This window comes from Hippocampus bargibanti, linkage group LG13 (assembly GCF_051943395.1).
Source record: "Hippocampus bargibanti isolate YZ-2025 linkage group LG13, ASM5194339v1, whole genome shotgun sequence".
Classification (NCBI taxonomy): Eukaryota; Metazoa; Chordata; class Actinopteri; order Syngnathiformes; family Syngnathidae; genus Hippocampus; species Hippocampus bargibanti.
Window position 1 is genome coordinate 19946060 of NC_142746.1, and position 19565 is coordinate 19965624.

A 19565-nucleotide genomic window follows, 5' to 3' on the forward strand; every position below is an offset into this window, starting at 1 on the left:
GTTTCTTCAATACATCGCAGGGATAATACTAGTGGGCCTCAATCTGCAGTACATATGCACCTAAGAGCTAGCAACCACCCTATCTTAGCAACGACTATCTTAGCGAAAGAAAATAGATGGTTTGAAAGGGGAGTAAAAGAAGCATTTTCATAAAACAGCAAAACCCTTCACTAAATCGCCATGGTGGGGTGAGGTTCAATTTGGATCGTACCCACAACCGACTTCTTAGGCAAGATAGGCTTAGTTATGCTGATGAGGTGATACCAGGCCAAATGGGGCAATCTGGCCAGTCGTAGATCTCATACTCAGGCAGGACAATAGAATTAATCAGTCAGGGCAATAGAAGTAACCAGTGTAGCCGCAGGGAGTAGTCCTCTGCTCCCCCCAACCTGAGCGCAGGGATCGATCATAGCAGAGTCTGGCACCGCCACGTCTGGACAGTAGGGATCTATCTATTTGCGTTACTTCCGGGTTGAGTGCTTTTTAGCTAACTCTTAGCTAGCTAGCTAGTTAGCTAGCTTTCTACCTATTATAGTTACTTCCGGGTTGCGTGATTATTAGCTAACTCTTAGCTAGCTAGCTAGCTTTCTATCTAGTTGAGTTACTTCCGGGTTGAGTGATTATTAGGTAACTCTTTGCTAGCTAGCTATATTTCTATCTATTTGAGTTACTTCCGGGTTGATTGATTATTAGCTAACTCTTAGCTAGCTAGCTTTCTATCTATTTGAGTTACTTCCGCGTTGATTGATTATTAGCTAACCCTTAGCTAGCTAGCAAGCTTTCGATCGATTTGAGATGCTTCCGGGTTGAATGAACGCTGGCGCGTGTGGCTGCTGCTGCTCACACACAGAAAAACAAATCCTGTGACCTAGAGTTTTGAAAGCCGCATAGAAATTAAATGTATTATTATTATTATTATTATTATTATTATTATTATTATCCGGCAATGCATGTGTTTTGATTTTCCGCTTCCATTATTCAAATCAACAAACGTGCACTTTGACTCTCACCGATTCTTCACAGAATATTTTACTCTGAGAAATGAGAAGTTTGTTGCTCACTTTCACCTGTCAGAGCACTTTTTTTTAGTTTCCGACCGTCGTCTGTGATGAAAATCTCTTTGATTCTTTAAAAAAAAAACAGCAACAAAGTTTGACACACGCTTTGAGAAGTAAGACCTTTTCGTGTACTCCCCCGCCCCGCTTTAATTTTTTTTTTGTTGTTTTGCTTCTGAATGTTTTTTTTTTCCTCCGCTTCGACTTCTGAGAAAGTCTGAGTCATCACGAGGGAATATCGCCGTCGAGGAGTTGAAATGACGCATGCTATGTTTAATTTATTGGAACCGTCTCTTCAGGTGCGCATAATAATACAGTGATACTTTGGCTTGCGAACTTAATTGGTTCCCCGACAGAGTGTGTAAGATGAAAAGTGTGTATCCCAAAAATTAATTTCCCATAGGAAACCATTAAAATGAGAATAATCCGTTCCCAGGTCCCCATAAAACATAATTTTCTACTTTCTAATTTTCAACTTTCTAATATTATAAGCCTTAAATATACACAAAATATACATTGTTTTATGTATAGTACATGTGATATGGTATTGTAAATAAAGAAATAAACTATACTGGATAATAAAGTCATTTTATTTACCTTTGTAATGGCCGTTGATGGCTTGATGGAATGGAGTGGCCGCTTTCATCAGCATTAAATACTTGATGAGGAACGTAGCCTTCTTCTTTCACCATCTTGAGGAATGATCCCTTGTAGGTGCTTTCTCTGTGATAATTTTACCTAGTTCCTCATCAATTGTGTTCTGTTTAGCTGGGTTGATAGCTTTTTGCATCAAGTGTACATATGGCTTGTGCGGATTGTTTGTGGGATGGGATATTTTAACCTTGCAGTCTACACTCTGCCTTTGTACTATCAAAGTTGAGACTCATTGTCGTCTGCTTGTCTCTTTAATGTTTAAACCCCTCTCCTCCTCATTGCTGCGTTCTTGACCAATCACGTGGCTTTAACCGAAGACTGGGGGCGGGGAATAGAGGACCAAAACAAGCCGGCTGCCATTTTGTTGTGAGAAGAACGGGCTCGTTCGCGAACGACACATCACCCATTGAGGCAGCTTCGTGTACGAAAAAAAGTTTGTATGCCAAGGTAAAAATTTTAGAAATGTAACATTCGTAAACCGAAAAGTTCGTAAGCCAAGAGGTTCGTAAAGCGAGGTATTACTGTAAAAAAAAAAAAAAAAAAAAAACGCTTGTCTTCTATAGGCTCTCCTTTTTTTTCTTGTTTGTTTGGTTGACAAGATAAATTTGAAGCGAGTAATGAGATTGGAGACTTCACGGATAAGAGCTGTGGTTGTCTGAAATGTATCATCCGTTTGATGCAAAGTTAGCGTCTCCATAAACAAGGGCACTTTCTCCCCCGGCTTTTATCTTGTCTCTGCAAATTTGTGATTTGTACCAACTGTTGCCTTGACATGAGCGTGTACGCTCACGGTTAGCGAACGGATAATAATAATAATAATAATGGCTTCCAAAGGCCTTTATTCAAAAGTAGTCAATCCAGTCCTTGTTTTATACGGCGGGAAAAAGGAGACTCACCGTGGTGATAAATGAGTGCGCCGTGAAAGGTTTCTGTACACATTTATTCAGCTTAGGCGGCCATTTTTACATGTAAAAAAATCATACAGTTTCAGCTGTTGTTTGGATTGGATTGGATTTACCTTTAAATCGCAGTGGAGACATTTACATATCACAGCAGCAAATAATAATACATTTTATTTCTAAGCACCTTTCAAAACTCTCACTTTACAGTCACAGGATACGTTTTTCTGTGGGTGAGCAGCGGCAGACACACGCACCAGCCTTCACTCAACCCGGAACTAACTCCAATAGATAGAAACCTAGCTAATAAATAGCTAATAGATAGATTTCAAAGGCAGAGTGTAGACTGCAAGGTTAAAATATCCCATCAATCATGCTCCACAAATAACCCGCACAAGCTTGATGCAAAAAGCTATCAGCCCAGCTAAACAGAACACAATTGATGAGGAACATGGTAAAATTATCACAGAGAAAGCATCTACAAGGGATCATTTCTCAAGATGGTGAAAGAACAAGGCTACGTTCCTCATCAAGTGTTTACTACTGATGAAACCGGCCACTCCATTCCATCAAGCCATCAACGACTATCACAAAGGTAAATACAACGACTTTATTATAGAGTACAGTTTATTTATTTAATTATAATACCATAGCACATTTATTATACATAAAATAAGGTATATTTTGTGTAGTTTTAAGGCTTAGAAAACGTAGAAAATTATGTTTTATGGGGACCTGGGAACGGATTATTCTGATTTTAATGGTTTCCTATGGGAAATTATTTTTTAGGATGCACACTTTTCGCCTTACACACTATGTCTGGGTGAGCCAAGGTATCACTGTATTTTCCTCAATTTAAGGCTTCATTCTGCACTCCCTTACCCTCATTCTGGACCGCTTCACTCCATAGAGCTTCGGAGTTAAGATCAGCCTTGTGTCATTAAAACGCTGCACTGAACTGAAAGCCAGAACGTTATTACCTAGCAACCTGTATTAAAAGGACGATATTTTATCCAGAGCAAAAATAGCGGGTGACCGCCAGTTTACCTTAAGGATTCAAAGGTCTCAAGACAACGATGAAATCTGATCGCTTTAGTTTAAACAATTAATGAGATGAGCCAACCCCCGAGCGAGTGGAGAACTCGCTCGGCATGGACTCATTATCCTTCTCTTCAATTTCATTCAGTCACCAACACTATTAAGCTGCATCTACTTTGCTTATTGCCGTGGTCGGACTTGATCTTTTTCCATTACCAAGACTGTTTACCGTACCTGCTAACATAATACCGGCTTTCTTTTACTTCCCCCATGTGAGTCGTAATGAAATGTCACAAGAACGGTGTAGAATGCCATTGCATCTCAATGGACACGGACCAACATCGTACAATTTATCGGATTAAAAAACTAGAAACTTCATTAATAGCTTGTTCCCTTGCTTGTCTGTCCTCTTCAAAGTGTACAGATGGCTTGTGCGGGTTATTTGTGGAGCCTGATTGATGGGATATTTTAACCTTGCAGTCTCCAATCTGAAATGCTACAGCTTGAAATGAGGGCAGCTGTCCAATATACAATGCAATAATAATAATAATAATAATAATAATAATAATACATTTCATTTAAAAGCGCCTTTCAAAACTTTCAAGGTCGCTTTACAGTCACAGGATAAGTTTTTCTGCGGGTGAGCAGCGGGAGCCACACGCGCCAGCATTCACTCAACCCGGAAGTAACTCAAATAGATAGTGAGCTAGCCAACAGAGAGCTAATAACTGGCTAGCTCTATATCAGGGGTGTCAAAGTAATTTTTTTGCCACGGGCCACATTGTAGTTATGATTTCCTCTCGAGGGCCGTTATGAATTTGGGGAACCCATTAGAATGTTTAAATCCCTTCAAATATTACATATAGAGCCCACAGCAAATTAATGAATAACTCGTTTTCAAATCTGAAGTCAAGAATAATGACTTTTATTGTGGTTGACATCCAAAAATATGACATTTTGGCTCAGATTTTAGCAATCATCATGGAATTTAACAAGTTTGATTTGCTTTCGTGGGCCGGATTTGGCCCGCCGGCCTTGACTTTGACACCTGTGCTCTATATCATACATATGTATGGGTTTATATAGCGCTTTAACAACTGCTAAAGCTGAAACAAAGCGCTAACATGGAAACATGTGGAAGTGGAAAAAAAAAACATTGCCAGACATCTGGTCAGCGCTTTATCGCCACCCAAACAAGAAAAAACCAAACCCGAACAAATTTGGGAATGGCGTTCTATGTCATATTTTCAATTCACGAATAAATTTGTGAATGGCAGTAATTGAGTTCATACTCAGATAGCAGACTTCTTGGCAAAGATATTTTTGTTTTTCTTTCATTGTTTTGAAGAGTTGTGAAGGGAATCAAGTTGTTCACTTGCCACCAACAGTCTAGCCGACAGCTTTTAGGTCAAACCAAAACTTTCCAGGCAATTATTGCCAATTTGTCTCCTCATTTGCTAGTGAAGTGTGTTGCAAAAACAAGATGGCGAGCAACCATCTGGATTCTGCCGTCCCCCAAGTGGCCAATTTGCTTATGTGGAGTAAAAACAAACGTTCCTGTGCTTCATTTGCAAATCGTATGGTGAGAAATCTTTGCCGGTGGAGGGGGACGAGGGGCGTGGGGGGTGCAGGGAGACGGCATGTTTGATGAAAATGACAATATTTGTGAGCGCATGTAAACGACCGTGACACGCTGATTATCACATTTTCCATAATTTCACGCAGATGTTTCATTAGACGTCGAACAGGTTTCCTCCCCGCGTCGCGAACGCAGCGTATTAAAGTTTATAATCGCGTCCTGATAGGATGATTGCTGGGTCATCAATATGTAATTAGAGGGGATTTGAGAGAAGAAAAAAAAACAAAAACAAAAAAACCCGGATTAGCGTGCAACACCTGCTCCTGTCGAATAAGCACGAAGCGACATGCATGTTGTCGCTTCATGTTTTATTTTTACCACTTGCAATACAGTGATACCTTGGCTTACGAACTTAATTGGTTGCCAGAGTGTGTGAGGCAAAAAGTGTGTATCCCAAAAATTAATTTCCCATAGGAAACCATTAAAATGAGAATAATCCGTTCCCGGGTCCCCATAAAACATAAATTTCTTCTTTCTAATTTTCTAAGACTTAAAAATACACAAAATATACCTTCTAATTGTCTTTAAAAAATCCCAATCCCATGACTTTAAAGTGTCCTTGAGAGTTTTGAAAGGCCCATAGAACTTAAATGTATTAGTATTATTTTTATTATTATTATTAAGCCCTAAAACTACACAAAATATACCTTATTTTACGTATAATACATGTGCTATGGTATTATAATGAAAGAAATAAACTGTACTGGGGGCGGGAAATAGAGGACAAAATAAAGTTGTTTTATTTACCTTTGTGATGGTCGTCGATGGCTTGATGGAATGGAGTGTGCCGATTTCATCAGCATCTGTGCTTTCTCTGCGATAATTTTACCTTGTTCCTCATCAATTGTGTTCTGTTTAGCTGGGTTGATAGCTTTTTGCATTAAGTGTACATATGGCTTGTGCCGGTTATTTGTGGAGCCTGATTGTTGGAAATTTTAACCTTGCAGTCAACACTCTGCCTTTGAACTATCAAAGTTGAAATGAGTCCAAATTTCACTATTTTCGATCCGTTTTGTCACTCTCTCTCTTTCGTCTGTCTGTCTCTTTAATGTTTAAATCGCCTCCCCTCACTGCTGCGTTCTTGACCAATCACGTGGCTTTAACTGACGACTGGGGGAGGGGAATAGAGGACCAAAACAAGCCAGCTGCCATCTTCTTGTTAGGAGAACGGGCTCGTTTGCGAACGACACATCACTCATTGTTGCAGCTCAGTGTGTATCCCGAAAAATAGTTTGTATGCCAAGGTAAAAATGTTCATAAGTTTAACATTTGTAAACCGAAAAGTTCGTAAGCCAAAGGGTTCGTAAACCGAGGTATAACTGTATGTCACAAAAAAAAGCCATATATGTTTGCCCGCAAATTTTCTCATCGCGTTGTTCTACTATGTCATTGTGAATTTGAATAATTGTTCAGTCTTTCCTTCCGCAAGGTGTCTTTTTGAAAGAGGTCGATGTTTGATATGCAAATAAAGCTCGCAATTACCGTGCATTGTGTGGATTAACGGTCAGCATAATTGCCTGTGCGCCAGATGTAATTCAATTTGTGCTCTTCCTTGACATACTTCACACGAAGGCGGTCTTCAATGTTCGTTTTTTTTTGTGTGTGTGCTTCCATGTGCAGACACGTTTCAACTTTGCTCGTCATAAAACCACCAGTTGAAATTGTGATCTTGGAACCATCCTTTATGGCTTGAAAGAAAAAGACGGACTGCTTCCGTGCTAATTGTTTTAGCCTGTTTATGGAGTTTTGCATTGTCTGCTAGCATTGAGCTAACAGACTTGCATAAGGCAAAAGTGATGTGCTTTTCTCCCCCCCCCCCCCCCCGTTTTTTAACTCATTCAATGCCATTCAGGAATGTATTTGTTAATTGAAAATATGACATTGTGCCATTCACAATTTTTTTTCATGCTTGGGTGCCGATAAAGCGCTGGTCATGGCCTCTGGCAATGTTTCCTTCCTAAGCGCCTTCCAAAACTCTTACGGACACGTTACAGTCATGGGATTGGGATTTTTTTTTTTAGAAAATTTGAGAGTAGAAAATTACGTTTTATGGGGACCTGGAAACGGATTATTCTCATTTTAATGGTTTCCCATGGGAAATTAATTTTTGGGATTCACACTTTTCACCTTACACACTCTGTAACACATATAAATGTCAATAGTAATAGTAATAATAATAATAATAATAATAATAATACATTTCATTCATAGGCGCCATTCAAAACTCTCAAGGAAACTTCACTGTCACAGCATATTTTTTCTGCGGGTGAGCAGCGGCAGCCACACGCCTGACATAAAATATATACATAATAGACAAATAAATAAAAAATATAAATAAACAAATACATAAATAGATGAATAAATAAATATATATATAAACCATTGTGCATCTATTGCATTGTATTTTGGACAGCTGCCATCATTTCAAGCTCATATAACTCCAGATCCATACAATTTAGGAAATAACTCTGTTTGTGATGAAAGAAGAGAGTCCAAGGTTTCTTATGCTGAATTGAATCTTTATGTAGTCCTAAAACTACCCTGGCACTGGAGTGCACTCATATTTGCACATTTCTGGCAGTGAAAGTGACCTTGAGAGTTTTGAAAGGCGCTTAAAAATGAAATGTATTATTATTATTATTATTATTATTATTATTAAAAACATGTTTTGATCAATATTCTTGCACAATGCTCAACATATGTGGACATGATGGACTGTTTTTGTTTGTCGAGTGAAGTGGGTGTCATATTGAGGTTCTAATGGACTTCCTTGGGATCTTTGTTGACAGTTTTAGCACCGGGTACATTCTCAAGTACCCATCAAGTACTCCAGACATTTGAATGTCAAAAGAGGCTTCGACATGGGTAAAAGCTTCTTGCGTCATCTTCGTTATTTTCTCACCTTTTGGAAAAAGCGAAATGCTTCATTGCTATTTTCGTTCATCATTCCGCATGGATGAAAACAACTGTGGTATTCACATCTTGGACACTTTGGAAGCGAAAAGTAGCACGTTAAGGCTGCTTGATCAATATAGCGCAGTTTCATACACAAAGCACGTTGTGGTGCTTTACATAGTTTTTTTTTTGTCCAAAAAAATCACATTTTGGAATGACTTTACTTCTGTTAGCAGCCTATTAGTTTTGTGTGCGGCACAACAGTGAAATGCAGCTTCACCATATTTGGTTGAAATGCTGTTTTCTACCACCCGATCCTATTGTGCAAGTGTTGACAAGATACAAACAATATCAGTTGAAAAATTACTTCATATAATATAATGATAATAATGATGATAATGATGATGATAATGATGATCATGATGATCATGATGATAATGACAATGATGATAATGATAATAATGATGATAATGATGATCATGATGATCATGATGATAATGACAATGATGATAATGACAATGATGATAATGATAATAATGATGATAATGATGATCATGATGAACATGATGATAATGACAATGATGATAATGATGATGATGATAATAATGATAATAATGATAATAATGATAATAATGATAATGATGATGACATCGATAACAGCGATTATAGCGATAATAGCAATGATAATAATGAAAATAATGATAATCATTAATCATGATAATAATGAAAATAATGATAATCATCAATCATGATAATCATGCTAATCATGATAATCATGCTAATCATGCTAATCATGCTAATCATGATAATAATCACGATCATCATCTTCATAATCGGAATAATAATAATCATAATCATTATCATAATTAAAAAATAAACAATGAATTAATACATTATATACATTATATTCACATTATCCGCGTTATTTAACTGTTTTCCTTCTAATTTTGCCATCAACACGGATCAATATGAAGTTTTCAGACCAAACAAAGTACCTAAAATGCATCGTGTGTCACTTTCTCGGTCAGGGGAGTTCCAGACGTGACGTCACGGTAGGCATCGTCACCAACTCAAAAACAAGACTTCCTGAATATTCAGTGGCAGTCTTAAAACGTAAAATATAGCTATATGCCGTGGAATCTTTGTAAAAGGCGCTCAGTCGAAGTCATTTGAAGTGATTTTACAAATTATGGACGCAGGTTGTCCGGAGGTGTCGGTTGTCCTTTAAATTTGGGCCTTTAAACTTTGAAAAAAATAACACGGAATGATGAATTTCAAAACTATTACATACCACACGTTGCTCTCCAACTGCTGACTTTGAAAAGCTTTCTGACACTTACCCACAAGTTATTTCCGTCGTCCTGCAACATCACGGCGTACGATAACAGAGAATGACTTATCCCTGACAAAACAACCCGTTCCGATACTTTGGATGTCTTTCACGACAACTCTGGACAAACTCACAAAGTCGGTCCGGCATTTATTATCAAAAGAGCAGCCCCCATCACCACCCCCCCCCCAACCCCTTGAGGCTATAAATCACAATAGCATCTTGGAATTGGAAGCTGCAGAAGACTCGGATAAAACTGAAGCAAGAGTTCTGACCTTTTCTAGGTTGCGCTGTAGCGTTTAATTACGCTTTCAAGACTTGTGTCGCAGTTTTATGAGTTGATTGAGCGAGATGAAAGGCTCTTGCTTAATGTGCACACTACTCCTCACGAATTACTGCTTGCTCGCGTACAAGTACCAACTTGGCAACAGGTTCTTATTTGGACAATGGTTTATTGTGTAACAGATACAGTAAAGTCTCGTTATATCGATATCGGATATATCGATAGTCCCGGTTATATCGATATTTTTTCGGACTCCCTTGAATATCGATATAACGAGACTTTACTGTAGTTTATTTCACGTGGAGGCCTTACGTTGTAAAAATGAAAGTTCGCAATAATATGTGTCAATATTTCCAGTACATTTCAATGTATGTGAAGTGAAAGTAACAATTTGAAACAAAAGAAAAATACATAAAAAAGGCATAATGATGATAATAATGACAATAATGATAATAATAATGACAATAATGATAATAATGATAATAATGATCATGATAACAGCGATACCAGCGATAATACTGAGAAAAGCGATTATAGCGATAATAGGAATAACGATACTAATAATGATCATCATGTTAATCATGATAATCATGATAAGAATAATCATCAGCATCCTCATAATCGGAATAATAATTATCATAGTCATTATCATAATAAATAAATAATGAATAAATAAATTATATACATAAATTATATTCATAAATCATTCATTTGTATTTATTATATAATAATAATAATAATAGGCATAATAATAATAATAATAATAATCATAATATTAATAGTAATCATAACAACCACAACACTAATCATAAAAATCATACTGATAATAATCATCATGATTTCATTTATATGCGCCTTTCAAAACTCTCAAGGACACTTTACAATCACAGGATAAATCATTTCACCACGTTCCGCCATGAATGTGACCAATCGCCAGGATAAAAAATTAGAGGGGAAAAAAAAATCTTAGAGAATTTGATTACACGTATAATGAGTAACTCGTATTCAAATTCATGTTCGCTAAATGAGTCCTCACATATTTAATCACTTACAGGACAACCGACATCATTTTTTTTATTTCCTAACAGACACCAGCAAAATGTTTTATAGCATCTAAAATAATGACCTCAAAACTGGAAAGATTCAGAAGGTCCCGCCCCCAGTTCGTGACATCACGTCAGGAAACTCCTTCACAAACTGCCTTGCTCCAGAATCAAAACAATGGCTTCAGAGAGTTCAGATTCGGAAAAAAAAAGATCATTTCTTGTTACTCATCCAGTTATGAATATGATTCAAATAGTTCTGAAGAGGAAAGCATACATGTTTGCAAATTTGGAATTTGACAAAGGTGTGTTGACTTTTTCTACCCACTTTAAATGATTGAAAATTCAATTTCACTTTATCCAGCTACTCGTCTGAAAAAGTTGATCATTTCGCCCATGCCGAAATTACCCCAGTTTTCACGAAAATTAATTTTCAAGCCTTGAATTGATAAAATGTCTTCTGTGAGGAAAGCGAAATAATGTGTCATCCATAATTGTGTCATTTAGAATATTTTTCTTGGGGAGCTCAATGAAACAGATGATGCTCGTTGGCGCAAAAAGACACAACACATATGTGGCGTATTTGTCAAAATACATCATCGGCAAATACGGCCAATTACGCATTTGGACAGCTTTAGATGGCTTTAAGACAACACAACTTCATTTGCATAATACGTAATGAGATTTTAACAATGTTGCATAGTACGCAATGTAGCCCTTGACAGCTGCTATGCATGTTTATTTTATTTTATTTTTTTGCGGAGTGAGGTTATTTGGGCATGAAGGCTAGATCTAGAAATCTTATGTTTCATCAAGCAGGATAATTGAGGTTAACAAAGCATTACAAAGAAAATGAAAGCAGCCAACAGGCTCACAAGCGCTTAGTTCTTTTCTTTTTTTCTTTTTTTTTTATGGGCGAAGCCATAAAACAACAAACTCTTGACGCCTTTCTAACTCCACTTGAAATAGTGGAAAGGCTTCACAATTTAGTGGCAACCATCTGTTTGATACGATCTGCTTCTGAGTCGGGCTGATTATGGATGACTTCCCTCGTAGGACTTTGTCTCTTTATTTCTTGTTATGATCGACCGGAATTTTTGTCCATTGATGAGACTACAGTAAAGTCTCGTTATATCGATATCGGATATATCGATAGTCTCGGTTATATCGATACTATTTCTATGCACGCACAGAGAAAATTACATGCAAACAGGGTCGGATATATCGATAGTCCCGGTTATATCGATATTTTTTCGGACTCCCTTGAATATCGATATAACGAGACTTTACTGTATATTTGTTGCAATATAGTGATTTGAGTTACTTCCGGGTTGAGAGAACACTAGCGCGTGTGGCTGCCGCTGCTCACCCGCAGAAAAATTTCTCCTGTGACTGTAAAGCGACCTTGAGAGTTTTGAAAGGCGCTTGTAAATGAAATGTATTATTATTATTATTATTGACATTTATATGTGCCCTGGCCAGCACTTTATTAGCAACAAAACGTGAAAAAAAAAACAAATACAGTGAGACCTCAACTTACGAACTTAATTGGTTCCCAGACAGAGTGTGTAAGGCGAAAAGTGTGTATCTAAAAAAAAAAATTCCCATGGGAAACCATTAAAATGGGAATAATCCGTTCCCGGGTTTCCATAAAACATACTTTTCAACTAAATAAGCCTTAAAACTACACACAACATACCTTATTTTATGTATAATAAATGTGCTATTGTATTGTAATGAAAGAAATACACTGCATTGTATCATAAAGTCACTTTATTTACATTTGTGATGGTCATTTATGGCTTGATGGAATGGCGTTGGAAGTCGAAGGTCAAAGGGAATTGCTGTTTGGAAAGAGAGGCGCATTACATGAGGACTGTAATTAAAGAAATAAACTGTGCTGTAAAATAAAGTTTGATTTACCTTTTTGATGGTCGTTGATGGCTTACGGGAGGAGAGTCACCTTCCATAAGGACTGTTGGTAACTTAACCTCTGGTGCTGTTCGATCATGTGCTTCTGCCGAAGATAACTCCGCCAGCCGTGGTGGGTGTGTATTATGAAAATGGTGTTTATTATAAGGTTTAATTTTCATGAATTTGACGTTTGTAAGACTAAAAATTTGTAAGATAAGGTGTTTGTAAGTTGAGGTCTCACTGTACCTGAATAAATTCGGGAATGGCGCTCTACGTCATATTTTCAATTCCCGAATAAATTTGTGAATGGCAGTGAATGAGTTAAACCACCATTAAAATTTAATCTTGGACATTCACGCATGCTTTGTCATCCAGTCTCATTTTGTCTAAAGTGGTCTAATAAGATCATTATGTAAGAATGAGTCGCTTCGTAAAATGTAGTCCCACATTGCACGGTACAAATCCTTTTTTTTTTGTCGGAACAGAATGACTCCGCATTGCTCAATAAAATTGAGTTGGGAATTTAAAAAAATGTAATGCAGAGTAATACCAGCAATGACTTAAATGTGTTATTCTGTGCAACACCCCCCCTTCCAGTCCACTCCCCCCCCCCACCCGACAATTGTCATAATGAAACGGCAAAAGGGAGCTGTTAGGACTCCCACATTAAACTCTACAAAGAAACATTTTTCAAAGATTGGTTCCCTTGTGCGGCGCTTGATTATACCGCCGCTTCCCCCTGATCGCATCAGGCAAACCAAACAGGGAACAGTCATTACTGGAAGCATGCAAATTCAACAGGGATGATACGCTGTGGTATTTTGCCATTATTTCTATCTTTCTTACTTTTTTGAGACTATCGAGGCTCATGAAATGCCCAAAAACTTTTAAATTCTTCTTTATACATTTAAAGGACAACCGACGCCTCCGGACAAGTTGTGTCCATAATTTGTAAAATCACTTCAAATGACTTACTGAGCGTATTTTACAAAGATTCCACTGCATATAGCTATATTTTACGTTTCAAGGCTCGCGTTGAATATTCCGGAAGTCTTGTTTTTGAGTTGGTGACGATCCCCATGTGACGTCACGTTTGGAACACCCCTCACCGAGAAAGCGACACACAATGCATTTTGCGGTACTTTGTTTTGTCTGAAAACTTCGTTTTAATCCGTGAAAATAGTGAAATTAGAAGGAAAACACATAAATAATGTGATGGTGAATCGTTGTGTGTTGCACCAAGACTACTATTTGATACTCGTTGACACAAATTCCCAGCAGACAAATCAGCCCATTTACAACGGAGCTTGGGCGCCATCTTCTGCATTTTCTGGGACACTACCAGTCATGACGCCTCAAAATGACCCGGAAGGACTTCTTTAATCGACTGCAAACATGTATGCTTTCCTCTTCGGAACTATTTGAATCATATTCATAACTAGATGAGTAACAAAAAAAGCATCTTCTCCGAATCTGAAGCCATTGTTTTGATTCTCGAGCAGGGCAAGAAGTCCTGGCGTGAGGACACGAACAAGGGGGCGGGACCTTCTGAAACTCGCCATTTCCAACGTCATTTTGAAGTAGTTTTGGGACACTTTCAGTCATTTTTATTGGTGTTTTGAATTTGACTAAAAATATCAGCATTTTCAACAGTCAACAGTTTTGGGTATTTTGGATGCTATAAAACGTTTTTCTGAAAAATATGGTGTCGTGTTCCTTTAAATTTGCATATACTCTCAATAAATATCTTGGCAGAGGGCTGCAGAATTTGGACGTCGGTCATGAATGGCTGTGTCCCCTGCCGGCAGTAAAAGACAATCTTCCTGTGTTCGAGCCTTTGTTCACAGTTTCCGATCAAATATCTCTGATAGATCTTCATAAGAACATAAGGCGGTAGTTTTCAGACCACTGGGAATTCGAAGTCCGAAAGACCAAACGGAAATCGGAAAGTCTCCGATCAGAGGCGTACGTGGGGAGACCCCGAGCCGAAAAGTGTCCAACACTTTAGCTTTCCGTGTGTGCTTTCACCATCGATCCGAATGACGCCGTCTCCCTGAAGTTCTCTTGTTTGTCTGTCAAAGCCCAGTTATTTAATTAATGCACTCATCTAGCCCACTTAAAAGTCGAGTGACTTAGCGGTTCTTTGAAAAACAGCCTTCAGCAGGAGGGGAAAGGGTTGTCCTAGGAGGTGGCGGTCCCGCGGTCAAGACAATCGATAGCAAGTACGAAGTTTACCACCGCCGCCTTCGGGCGAATCATTAATGGCCCTGCGAGATGCTTGTCTGCTGAAACGCTACTTGATTAGCCGTTGACACGTTCACATAAACAATGACGAACAATGTACTAATTCCTTGTTTAAATCTAAATGCGTTGTTTACATGCATCCGCGAAGAAGCTCGTACGGTGATGAAAGCCAGACATTTTCTTCATCAGCTGTTTCTCCACGACGTAGACATTTTCACAAATAAATAAATAACCCAAACCTCATTGCCCTCCATGTTTGTTATGTTGTTGTTTATCGTAGTTACTTGTTATTGATCATACAAGTGTAGCCTGTATTACAGGAGACACTGTCCATGTGTGTTCTACACACTTGGCCTAAAACCCGTTTCAGATTCGGACTGTGATGAACTTCAGTAATACCTTGGCTTAGGAACTTAATTGGTTCCCAAACAGAGTGTGTGAGGCAAAAAGTGTGTATCCCAAAAAATAATTTCCCATAGGAAATCATTAAAATGAGAATAATCCGTTCCCAGGTCCCCATAAAACATAATTTTTCTACTTTCTAATTTACTTTTTCTCATTTTCAAAGCCTTACAACTACACAAAATATACCTTATTTCATGTGTAATAAATGTGCTATGGTATTATAATTAAAAAACTACAATGTACAGTATAATAAAGTCGTTTTATTTACCTTTGTGATGGTTGTTGATGGCAAAAACGGCTGCCATTTTGTTGTTAGAAGAACGGGTTCGTTCGCGAACGACACATCACTCATTGTGGCAGCTCCGTGTGTATCCCGAAAAATAGTTTGTATGCCAAAGTAAAATTGTCATAAATTTAACGATCGTAAACCGTAAAGTTCGTAAGCCAAGGGGTTCGTAAACCGAGTTATCACTGTCCCTGCATCGTCACAGTTCTACATTTGCAAATGGCCCAAGAAGATCCGAAAATACTGAATTACTTGGCGCAAATATGTGGCATATTGATGGCTGAGAACTATGATGAAGTCAGTTGAGGATCTTCAGTTGGATGAAATAAGTTTTGTGGCATATTTTTCCAAGGAGCTACGGCAAAGTGAGTTTAGGAGATGCGTGCCAACAAATGTAGCTCTTTACCACCATCTTATCACATCTTGCTCCCGATGAACTAAGTTGTGGTCGGCTGAGGAGCTCCATGCACTGAACTAAAAACGATTTTGGTTTCAGGCACGGTTCTGGTGGAGAATATGCAGATAAATGGCCGCGCCCAGGACCCAGGCAGAACCATCTCGTTGACTTTACTGGACAACTACGAGTACTGGGTGATACTGGAACCGACACGTCAGAGGCTCTACCTGAACAGCACCGGTCGCGTTCTGGATAGAGATGTAAGTATTCACACTTGCATGGTGGACAAAATATTAAAATTCACCCAGCGCCATCCCACCCCTCCCTTTTTTTTTATGTTTATTTTATTTACTTATTTTTTGGTGTTGTTGTTGCCTCGAGTATGTAAATAAGAAGCAGCTTTGGTTTGGGTTCATTAGCATGAAAGAAACATTGGCCTCTTTGTGCCCTGGCTTAGGGCTCTTATGGTTGGTGATTAAAGGTTTACAAACACACATTTATTTTTATATTCATCGTAACTGAAGCCTGTTCTTTATTGAGGTCATTAATTCTTAAACCCGGAGAACGGAGAGGAGCTACTAAAATTAAGAATAGATTAAATGGAAATTAATAGCCACATATGCTAGTTGCATTAATATGGCTGGCCTGAGGTTTGTTTTATTTTATTCTTTTTATTTTATTATTATTTTTTTTTTAATGCTGTGGCCATGCTCAACTCATTCACTGCCATTCACAAATTTATTCGGGAATTGAACATATGGTATAGATTTTTTTTTTTCTTGTTTGGGTGCCGATAAAGTCAAAATCAAAGTCAAAGTCAGCTTTATTGTCAAAAATCATGTGTAATATGAAAATGTGAATATGTGTAATGTGAAATGTGGATTTCTCCACTGTGAGACTAATGAAGGCATATCCAAAAATGCTAATATGCATGACATACAGCACTTATAATGACTTTAACAAACATAATAAACATGAAAATGCCAATTTCAAGCGCTGGCGCTGTTTTTCCCTTCCACAAAGGGGCAGAATTGCCCTTTTTTCCATGTTAGCGCTTTGTTCCAGCTTTAGCTGTTGGTAAAGCGTTATACAAACCAATATGTATGGATTGCTTTGTATTTTGGACAGCCACCCTCATCTCAAGCTTATATAACTCCAAACACATAAAACTTAGGAATTAACTATGTTTTTCTGATGAAAAGAGCGATGTGTGTTTGTGTGACTTAGCGTCTCAGTACCAGTATGCTAAGTCGACCATTGCTACGTTTGGCTAAGGGTGTTTCTGTGTTGTCTAAGCGACGGTCTCAGGCAATAGAATAGGTTGTAAAACTTCTGTTGATTTAGATTAACGAAAAGCAGCTAGCAGGAGACTGTGTGAGTGAGGGTATTATCGCCGAGAAAGCACGGCAACTTCACTCGGATATCATCAAGAGGCAATTACATCAACGACCATCACAAAGGTAAATAAAATGACTTTATTATACTGTACAGTTTATTTCTTCAATCACAATACAATAGCACATTTATTATACATAAAATAAGGTATATTTTGTGTAGTTTTAAGGCTTATTTAGTGGAAAATCGTGTTTTACGGGGACCTGGGAACCGATTATTCTCATTTTTAATGGTTTCTTATGGGAAATAAATGTTTGGCAGACGAACTTTTCGGCTTACACGCACTTTCTGGGAAGCGATTAGGTTCGTAAGCTGAGGTATCACGATAGGTAGTTTCTCAACTCAAAAATGGTGGTTAGTATGTTACTCTAGTTAAAAGGCAGAACAGGAAATAGAAACTTGTCATAATAAATGGCAAAACGGTCATTGGTGATCATTGCCGTTTTTATTTATTAATGCTAATCGGTTTTTCAACTGTTGTCTTACTCTTCCTTCAAATTTTGGTCATTTATTTTTCTTTTTTTTCCCTCAAGACTGTCAAAATTGTAGCCTAAGCTTTTAGCTAAATGCTAAATTCAACTTGCAAATAGGAGTAATCGCAACATGAGTGCCTCATTCCTTTGTTCTGATTTCTCTGCCGTTTTCTCGTCACTTTCACATCCATCTTTTCCGGCTTATCGTGAAACAGGCAGATAAGAGAGGTCATAAATCAAACTTGGCATGCCTGATAGCCTGAATTAGCGATCCGCAAATTTTAGACTAATTAAAACCTTTATACCTTAGATGGTCAACAGGGGCGAAAAGCAATTATCTCTGACAGTGAGTGTGTAAGCATGTCAATCATTAGATAAAAAAAAATGTCAGGGAATAACTGCTGGCTTTTTTTCCCATGACTAATTTTGCTACGCACGGTGAAATATAAATATCGCAGTTTACAACGCTGTTGTGAATTTCGGATGACGCGGGAATGTGATGGCCTACTTCCAACTTGCTAACAAGCATACAAGGTTCTGGACATACGAAATACTCGACAAACATACTCAAATTCTGGAATTCGAGTGATAATGACAAAAACCCTGGCAATGGAATGAACACATTTTTGCACATGTCTGGCAGTGAATGAGTTAAAATAAATATTAATCACAGAAAAACAAATTCTACACACAGTCAACTTGAGAAAAGTCCGAACCTCATGAATTGCTTCTGCAATGTGTACTTTACCAAAGCCCAAAGAGTGGATCAACCCTATAAAGAAATAATCTTGTTGAGGTACCGCCGTTAAAAAAAAATAATTAAAAAAATGGCACAGGCTTACTGAAAATCCCAAACAAACATGCAAAATATTTTTTTTTTTTTGCCTCGCATGACAATTTAATAAACACCCGCCTCGCTGAAATGTCACAATTGGAGTTGTTGACGCAGATAGCGCGCTAATTTTGATGAAATTACCGCTAATGAGAGAATGGAGTCAGACGTTTGACAACACGAGAATGTGAAGATGCCAGATTAACGGGCTGCATTTATAAAAGCGTCTACCTTTTAAAAACAAAAGACAGTTACGCATTTACTTATGATCACCCGAGGCTACCTTGAGACCGCAGCGACAAATAAGAACAGACAACGCTGGCGCTAAAATGTATTCTCTCTTATTTCAGCCTCCCAACTACATCACCACCATTGTGGTTCAAGTCCAGTGCACAAACGAACTGGTGGGCACCGTTATTCTGCACGAGGTCCGGATCGTCGTGAGGGACCGGAATGATAACACGCCGCGTTTCCAGCACCCGCGTTACTACGTGGCGGTCAATGAGGTAAGGGCGGGCGTCCTGCGTCAAATTAGAGAATTTGTAGGTACAGTGATACCCCGGTTTACGAACTTACAAACTTTTCGGTTTACGAACGTTAAATTAATGAAAATTTTACCTTGGCATATGAACTATTTTTCGGGATACACACGGAGCTGCCACAATGAGTCATGTGTCGTTCGCAAACGAGCCCCTTCTCCTAACAAGAAAATGCCATCCGGATTGTTTTTGCCTTCTATTCCTCGCCCCCAGTCTTCGGTTTAAGCCATGTGATTGGTCAAGA

The 19565-nt window shown here is 38.2% G+C and overlaps 1 protein-coding gene across 2 annotated transcripts in view; it reads left to right on the plus strand.

Moving 5' to 3' along the window:
* Nucleotides 1-19565, plus strand: part of LOC148889666 (protocadherin-15-like) — a 239531-nt gene that overhangs the window by 95056 nt on the left and 124910 nt on the right. For both annotated transcript variants that reach the window (XM_089011774.1, XM_089011773.1), the window contains 2 exons: nt 16182-16342; nt 19133-19288. In XM_089011774.1, the coding sequence (XP_088867900.1) occupies nt 16182-16342; nt 19133-19288 (317 nt within the window). The remainder of the gene's footprint in view (nt 1-16181; nt 16343-19132; nt 19289-19565) is intronic.